The 8,773-nt window shown below is 37.4% G+C and overlaps 1 protein-coding gene across 1 annotated transcript; it reads right to left on the minus strand.

The window, feature by feature from the left end:
- Positions 1 to 4,890: 4,890 nt before the first annotated feature.
- On the minus strand, positions 4,891 to 5,835 carry LOC102883109 (olfactory receptor 5G3). The gene has a single exon (XM_006905990.1). It carries the CDS (start codon positions 5,833 to 5,835, stop codon positions 4,891 to 4,893), a length of 945 nt encoding a protein of 314 aa, XP_006906052.1.
- Positions 5,836 to 8,773: the final 2,938 nt, after the last annotated feature.

Below are 8,773 nucleotides of genomic sequence, written 5' to 3' on the forward strand. Positions count from 1 at the left end.
AGTAAATGGGAGGTGCAAGAGATGATTGACAACCACAGACATTTGGTTACCAGTAGGAGTCAAATAAAGGTTGTTCTTAGTCTCTTGACTTAAGTTAATGTGAGTCTAGTCACTAGATTCCTGCAAATCTTTGATAAACCATCATTATTTTCTGACACACTTTCCTTATCTCCTCCAAACAAAAAGTGTCTGGTAAGGAGCTGTTTTGGTAAAACTCAAGTAGCAAGCAAAATTCCTCTAATGATTCACATGTCTATTTGCAGGACAAAGCAGAAACTATTAACCTCACAAAGCAGGCTGGAACAAGATGGAGCTAGAAAGGTCGACATTTCACATTGTTACAAAACCTCTAGAAATAATCCAAGTCTTTTCCTGCTATCTAAGCCTCTAGTATTAAGATAGACATAAAAACAGAGCATTTTTCTCACTGTAACATGGAAAGTTGAAAAATTGTAGTCTTGTTCTTTGACATTAAGTTTTATGGTGTTAAGTAAAGGACTTCCTCATTTTTGAGAAAATGTTTAGATTCAGAAGGTTGATTCACTTTTTTTAAAAGGTCAATTCACTTTTAAAGTGAAACAGTGTATGACACTACACACCACAAAAGGCCAGCATTGCCTTGACACACAGACCCATGGGCACTATTTCAAGATCCTGTCCTCAACCCAGAAGATCAAGCTTAGCATATATAAAAACTCGGTGGTCAATAGTTCTTTGCATTTTTCAAAGAAGTTGCCTCTGAAATTTATCACTAACCCATCCACTTGGGATCCAGTTTTCTCAAGTGAATTGACTTTTAGTCTTGTAGTGAGTCTTTACAGAATTCTATTGTATTTCAAGTTTTGTAAAGGTTGGATCTCTTCTTAGTGGAGTTCTCATTTGACTTCAAGAGGTAAATGAGGGTTAAAATTTCCTAGGGCAAGAAGTTTCTAAGGCTATCTTTTTGTAATATGATTGTCCGCAATTTTATTGATTATTGTTTCCCACATTCTCATATTTTTATATTTTAAATTTATTGAAGCACATATGTAAGTGGATTGTGTTAATTCAGATTCATTGAAATTAATCCCATAAAGTGGCTGCAAATTAACTATAATAAATCCATGCTTGCATCATATTAAACAATAAGATTTTTTGTTTATACTATACTACTAAATTTTATTTAGTTTTTGTGGTTTCAACAACTTTTGTTAGGTTATCTCTTCATGGCCATAATTAATTACCTCCCTTCTTGTAAATGCATGCTATTCCCCCAATGAAAAACTGAGGGTTTTTTTCTCCTATCTTTGAATGTAGCCTGACCTTTGTAACTTCCTTGACTGATAGATTTAGCACATTTGGGGGATAATATTCTGGAATCAGGTCACTCACTGAACAAGTGGCAACAAGAAGCCATCGCTGGCAGACTAAAGAGGTCATACCTCTAGCGGACCCTAACATTGCAATTGCTAAGATTCACCTGCACCGAACTGGGATGGCGCACAGGTGAAAAATGTCCTTTGGCTTATGCAGTTATTTCCAACATGTCAGGGATACGGTAACTACAGAACTATGAAGTTGGTTGTTGTTAAATTCCACTAACAGGCTAAAGGATGAAAATAACAGACTCAGGCAAGATAATTACCAACTCAAGGTCTGTCAAAGTCAGATAAGCAGTTTAAAAAGATCCTCATCTCCTACAATAAGAGGCAAGACTGTATGAACTCTCAGTTTAAGAACCCGATGGTGGAAAAGCAAAGAAAAAAAGAAACTGAATTCACAACTTCTGGAAGTCTTTTGTACAAAATTCAGGAGTCTGATGGGGAAGGAGTTGAAAACTGAGAACTGAAATTAAGACATCTGTGTGGATATGTTTGACTCCCCAAAGCTTCTGACCCTGCAGAAATAGTCCTCTTCCCCTTGCTGGAAGACAGCTGCCTCCCTTTGCCTAGAGAATAGAAAGAGGGCTCACCAGAGTCAGATGCTGCCAAAGTAAATAAGTGCTTTTCTCAAGATCTAACTCCACTTCGCCTCCTGGCCTTCAGACTTAATAACCGAAGGCCACACTTGAAATGATGTGTCCCGATGACTAAGAAGAATTATCCCTATGGTTCACAAAAAGAGTTACAGGCCTTGGTGGATAAGCACCAGCCAAAACTAGGAAAGCCTGGGGAGGTATACAGAGCACATGTGCTCAGGATGGGAGGGATGCAAAGCTGAGTAAGGAGGAATTTACTGAGGAGGGAGAACTCAAGCAACTCACAAGTTAGCTTGTAGGAAGACACCAGGAGTTGATCTTCATGAGCTATGGAAATGGGTCCCTAAATCTTTGAAAACCTAACAGCCTGCCATTATAAGGTAAATATATCATTACCTCCATGGCACAGCGTTAAAGAAGGAGTCTCAAAGCTCAGAAATATAGAGATGCTTGAAAGTATTTATGATATCAAACTAGGGAAGACATCGGTGTTCCCTGAGAGAACGCTCCTTCCTCTAAACAGTAAAGAAAAACACTAGTGAGAGACACTTCAGCTTGGTGAGTAGCTAAGTGGCATGAGGTGCTGATATGGATCTAGGCTTCCTGAAGTCAGTGGGCATGGGAAGACTTCAGAACACTTGAATCTAGAAATCAGTGCAACCACCAAAACCGTAAAGGATGCAGTGGAAGTAGTCCTATTACATATTTAGTTCAGCAGTCTGGCTCCTCCAGAAACCAGATGCTGCTAGAGAATGGCTGTAACTGCTTCAAGTTCAACCAAGTAGCAGCCCAATAGCAGCACCATACTATACTATACAGGAGACATGTGAGGAGTCCCGTGCATAGTGTATAGTCAATGATTTGAGGAGTGTATTCTTTTCTATTCTGATTAGAAAAAAAGAATCAGAAACCATTTATGTTCATGTGAGATGAACAACAATACTCACTTACAACATTGCTTCAGGGCTATGTTAACTCTCCTGCCCTCTTTAATATAGTCTGCGGATATCTGACTCCTAAGATATCTGGCCCCTATCCACTACACTGAGTGTAACATCACTATATTGATAACATCATACTAATAGAGCAGGTTATACTAGCAGCTGCTAGAACATTACAGGCCTTGGTTAAACACATGTGCTCCAAGGGTGGGAGATAAACCCTATGAAGATTTATATGAGCTAAGTTATCACAGCTCCAGCAGTTAGGGACATGCTATAACATCCCCATAAAGTAAAATTCATGAAGATCCAGTGTCTGCTGATAGCCCTCTTTGGGATTGGGAGGCAACGTATACCACAGCAGGGGTAGTTCTCTAGCCCGTGCCCCCAAAGGCACAGAGGCGGCCAGTGTCAGGTGGGATGCAGGGCAAGGAACAGCTCTGTAGTAGGTCTCATTTGCAGTGCAAGAAGTAGTGCCACTTGGGCCACATGACACAATGGACGCTATGATGCAAGTTGTAGTATAGAGTTCATGACAAGTTTCAGTGAGAGAATAACGCAGGTACTAGTCTTTACGAAGTTCTATGCCATCTGCAACAAAAAAAGTTTTGGCTTTTGAGAAAGAGCTCCTGTGCTGTTTCTGGGCCCAGGAAAACAGGGAACACTTGCACAAGGGGCATAGTGTGAGTATGCATCCAGGCCTGCCACATGAGCTGGGTCCTGGCAGATCCTCCAATAAATAATGTCGGACAGGCACAGCAGCCATCCATCATAAGATGAAAATGGTACATCTAAATTGAGCTCCAGTAGGACCAGAGGGCATGATTAAGCAATGATTCAAATGTGTGTAATAAAACCTCTCTTTTCCTACCTCCAATGCCACTCGCATTGAAGTAATCACAGTCAAAGGATTGTCATGTATTCTTTATGGTTCTCTTTAGGTTTTTTATACATGCATATGCATATACGTTTTATTCATTGCAGAGCTTTTGCTCTTTTCCTTAATAATCAGTGCTACACATTGATCTTCAACTTGATGTTTTTTCACCTAACAGTGACAGCCTATGATAGTTCTCTCCAGGTGAGTATGTGATTACCTAATTCAGTCTTTTCATCGCTGCATAAGATTTCACATGATGGATATTCAAGTTATTTCTGTTATTTTTCTTTGCCACTTCACATAATACTGAAATAGACATAATCTTATGTATTGGCATTGATATCTCTGTTTTCTAAAGGAGGGATTTCTAGGTCAAATGCCATATAAAGTTTTAAATGAAACTACCAAATTACTTTGGAGAAATGTAGTATTTCATCCTATCTGCAATTCATCTTAGGCAGGAAATAAGAACAGTGTACATAGTCAAATGGGAACTTCACCGTCATTGAAAACTTTCAATTATTTCCTCTGCCTGAAAGGCACTGCTTGTAATCTCATTTTATTTTACTACTTGTTCGATCTTAATGTGGAACATTTTACATGCAATTTTTGGCAATTTACATTTCTATTTCTGTGAATTGCATATTCATATATTTGTTGATCTATTTTTTCATTGTAAATTTTGCAAATTTCTTTGAATATTAAGGATATTCTCTCATTCTTTGGCACACGTGTATAAATATTTTCTCTCATTTTTTATTTGGCTCTTACTATTGCTTATGGTGCTTTGATTTTTCCATAATAACTTTTACTTTTCATGTCTAGATTAAATACTATTCACACACCCACAATTTATAAATATTTACCTTCATTTTCTTCCAGTACATTTGCACATTCATATTCTCAATCCATCCTAGTATTATTTTGAAGCCCAATGATGTTACATAGAACAAGACTATGGCAGAAAAATACTTCAGAACTATACCAGCTTTCATTAACCTGCGAATTGGCAGAGCCAGGACTTATATGCAGCTTCTGATTTTTAATCCAGTGTTCTTTTTATTGTACATTCAGCACCAACATCTACGGTGCAACAAAAATAGAATTCTATTCTACCTACCTATTAGAAAAGTTTTACTTTCAAACTTCCTCTTGAATGAATCTTTTACTTCCTTGTTCCTCAAGCTGTAGATGAGGGGGTTCACCATAGGGATGACCATAGTGTAAAATAGAGAAATCACTTTATTGATATCTAGGGAGGAACCTGAGCCAGGCCGAACATAGATAAAGAAAAGAGTCCCATATAGGATGAATACGGCTGCCAGGTGAGAGGAACATGTGGAGAAAGCTTTCTGCCTCCCATCCGCACTCCGGATTTTCAAGATGGCCACCAGGATGCAAATGTATGAGATCGTGATGATCAGGCCACTGAATACTCCTACAGCTCCAGCCAGGGTGAAAAGCACTACCTTATTGATCCAGGTGTCTGCACATGCCAGTGAAAGCAGTGGTGAAATATCACAGAAGAAATGATTGATAATATTTGAACCACAGAAGGGTAAGCCAAAAGTGAGAACTGTGTGAGTCATGGTGCTTACAAGAGCCATGACATAAGGCCCTACCACCAGCTGCACACAGACCCTCTGGGACATAATGAGTGTATACAACAAGGGCTTACAGATGGCCATGTACCGGTCATATGCCATGGAAGCTAGGAGGAAACATTCCATCGCCACAAAAAGGCCAAAAAACCACATCTGTGCAGCACAGCCCATGAAAGAGATGCTTCTTTTCTCTGCAAAGATGTCACCCAGCATCCTGGGGGCAATGGAAGAAGAGGAACAAGTGTCTACAAAGGACAAGTGGCTGAGAAAGAAGTACATGGGTGTGTGGAGTCTGGGATCGATCCGTATGAGAGTGATCATGCCCAAGTTCCCTCCCAGTGTGACAAGATAGACAAAGAGAAGCATGACAAAGAGGACAATCTGCTGATGGAGATGATCTGTGAGGCCTAAAAACAGAAATTCTGTCACTGTCGTCTGATTCCTGTCTTCCATTGGTCACTTGTAATCTAAGAAAGAACAGAATTATTTTTTATTATAAGAATAATGTATCATTTACAAATAATATTAAGCCAATGACCAATCTGGCTTAAATAATTGTCTGTTATACACCTGTCTAATAGGTATACAACAGACAGTTATTGAAAAATCATTGAACTGGAAGACAATATTTCTGTATAGTAGGTCTGTGCACTTGTGCAAAAATCCTGTGTAAACTTGGGTAATTCACCCCTGTTTTCTTCGGATTTGATAGTCTCTCCCTAAAAAAGAGTCGAATTATATTATCTTAAATTCCTTCAAGCTATAAAAATTGTATTTAAAATGAGAATTTCTCTTCATGTTTCATCTTACAGGCTGATGGAATAATAAAACCCACATATGAATACCATTACTAGGAACGCTGTGAAAACCAGTGAGATAATCAGACCCTATTACAGCCATCAGGAAAGACTAGGTAGGGCCTTCCTGTTCTTATTGAAAGACCAGCACTATTCTAATATTATTAAAACATAGTTCATACATGTGCTTATCAATCTATTTCCTATTCCCATTTATAAAAGAATGTGGAAAGGATAACACACAAATGACAAAAAGGTTACTTATATAAAGATATATGATGCCATGGAAGAAATGGAGAAGTCCTGCCTTGGAGATCAAGTGATCTGAGAAACGTTAAACAGCAACTTTTCATAGAAATTGTATAAAAAATTAAGCATCTATTTCACTAAAATAATGTAGCATTATTTCATGTGATTTCTCATATTTTTTATAAAGTTCTTTTAAGGTATATGTTCTGAAATCTGTCAGGTAATATCTATTATAGTAATGAAGTATGTAAATGTATAATATTTTGTGCAGGAAACACTATCAAGAAAATATTACTTTCTTACTCATTAGTTAAGGAAAAAATTAAGCTATTTAAAATTTATAGAAGAACATTACGTAGGATAATTTCTATGGAAAAAATGGGTTTTAAATAATGTTTATTATCACTTCAATGAATGTTGTCTTTAAATAAAATAAAACTAATATAGTACTCTTGAATTATACAATAATTATATGTGGGACTTGATATGTGATATAGTGACTGTATCTATTCAATTTATGGTTATTTTCTCATTATCATGATTACCTGCTTAATGTTATATGTAGCATATTTTCAGCAGTCACAAAGATAATAGTAGGCTTACATTAGAAGTATCATCCATTGCATGAATTTTTTGTTTATGACCATTCAAATATGTCAACTTAGGTTTGTGAGGATAGGAGATAATATAGACTGCTTCTAGTTTCGATCCGAACCCTTTTTTTTCCTTCTTTTCTTCCTTCCTTTTGTTTTTCCTTCCTTCCTTCCCTTCTTCCTATTTTCCTCCTTTCCTTCTTCATTTATTCATTTGTGTGTTAGTTTTTTATCTATTTATTTATTTGAATATAAGTCATTTTGAGTCTTCCATAAAACAAGAAAAATAATCTCTATGCCCCTTTCAAACCTAACAGATCTAATGGACATTATGGTATCTCTCTATATAAAGAAGTAAACAGGAAATTCAGTTCAGAGTCACACAAACCTGTTGTTTAGTCTCATAAAGATGTGAACAAAATGCCAAGGTCTATTCTCTTTAGAGAGCCTGGGGTCGAGAGGTTATATTTCCAAAGTCCAAACTCATCCTGATGTTTCACCACCAGATTTCAAAAACTTCATGTTATCCAAACGCAGCATACTCACTTCTTTAAAAATATCCTTTATGTCTTTCCATTAACTGCTTGAAAGGAAACGATCATTTTCTAGAAAACATTCAACTCCCCTCATACCGGTCGTCTTTCCCGAGAGGCAGGACTTTCTAGGTACTTAAGGAAGGAGTCAAGTCCCGTACCTTGAAGCTCCTGGGAGGAAACAGTTACCCCATGACCTGCACATTGATCTGCATACTGCACATAAGAAGGGACATTTTCTGGGTTCTCTCGGGTCCCAAAAGAACTAAAACCTCAAGAGCTTACACCTAAAGGGACAAAATTAAAATGATCTTCGTGGCATCTGGACCAAGTATGATTTCCTAACTGCGTCTGTTCTAAGAAAGGATTTAAAAAAAAAATGTGTTTTTTCCCCCTTTGGGATTCTCCTTTGTCAAAAGAGAGCCCTCTTTTCTATCAGTGAGTAGTGATGCATTGAGCAGCCAGAACCAGCAGGGGTAAAGTAATTTGCTGCCTGCGTTCTGGAGCCATATTGCCTGGGTGTAAATCTCAATTGACTTTGTCACTTAGAGCAAGTTTCTACATCTCTCTGTGCCTCATTCTCTTAATCTGTAAAATAAAGAAAACAATGGCTTCTAGGGCATAGAAATAATACATTTAAAGTACTTAAAGAGAGTCTACCATAAAGTCAGTGCTCATTAATGTCATTTATTGTTAGGGATCTAGAGCATAACTGAGGAGATATTATCTAGACATAAAAATAGAACAACAGTTCAGAGTAGCATTTGCTTATCTCTAGACAAAAAATAAAAACCAGTCGCTGGACTCCAAAGAAAGGACAGATCACTATAAACTACAGTAGATGAGAAAATTCTCAAAGAAGGAATTAGTCTGGAAAGACAAATTTTAGATAACTAAAGTTAAGAGGAAATATTCCAGGCAATAGTAATGAGATGAACAGATACAGGGTACCAGAAAGAGAAGCAAGAAAGTTGTTTGGATTGGAAGGGTCGCATGAGAGGGAAGAAGGTGTAGAGTCTGATGACATAGGTTGAACTATCTCAATCACCACCTTCTCTGAGAACCTTATTGTTTATCCCATTAAAAACAGCATGAGGAATATAGTCAGTAGTATTGTAATAATTATATATAGTGTCAGATGGGTTCTAGATTTGTTGGGGTGATCACTTTACAAGTCATATAAATGTCTAATCACTGTGTTATACACCTGAAACTAATA

The sequence above is a fragment of the Pteropus alecto genome, unplaced genomic scaffold (genome assembly GCF_000325575.1).
Source record: "Pteropus alecto unplaced genomic scaffold, ASM32557v1 scaffold91, whole genome shotgun sequence".
In the NCBI taxonomy this organism is placed as follows: Eukaryota; Metazoa; Chordata; class Mammalia; order Chiroptera; family Pteropodidae; genus Pteropus; species Pteropus alecto.

Coding starts and splice junctions, on each gene's coding strand:
- LOC102883109 (XM_006905990.1), bottom strand. CDS start 5,835: ATGGAAGACAGGAATCAGACGACAGTGACAGAATTTCTGTTTTTAGGC.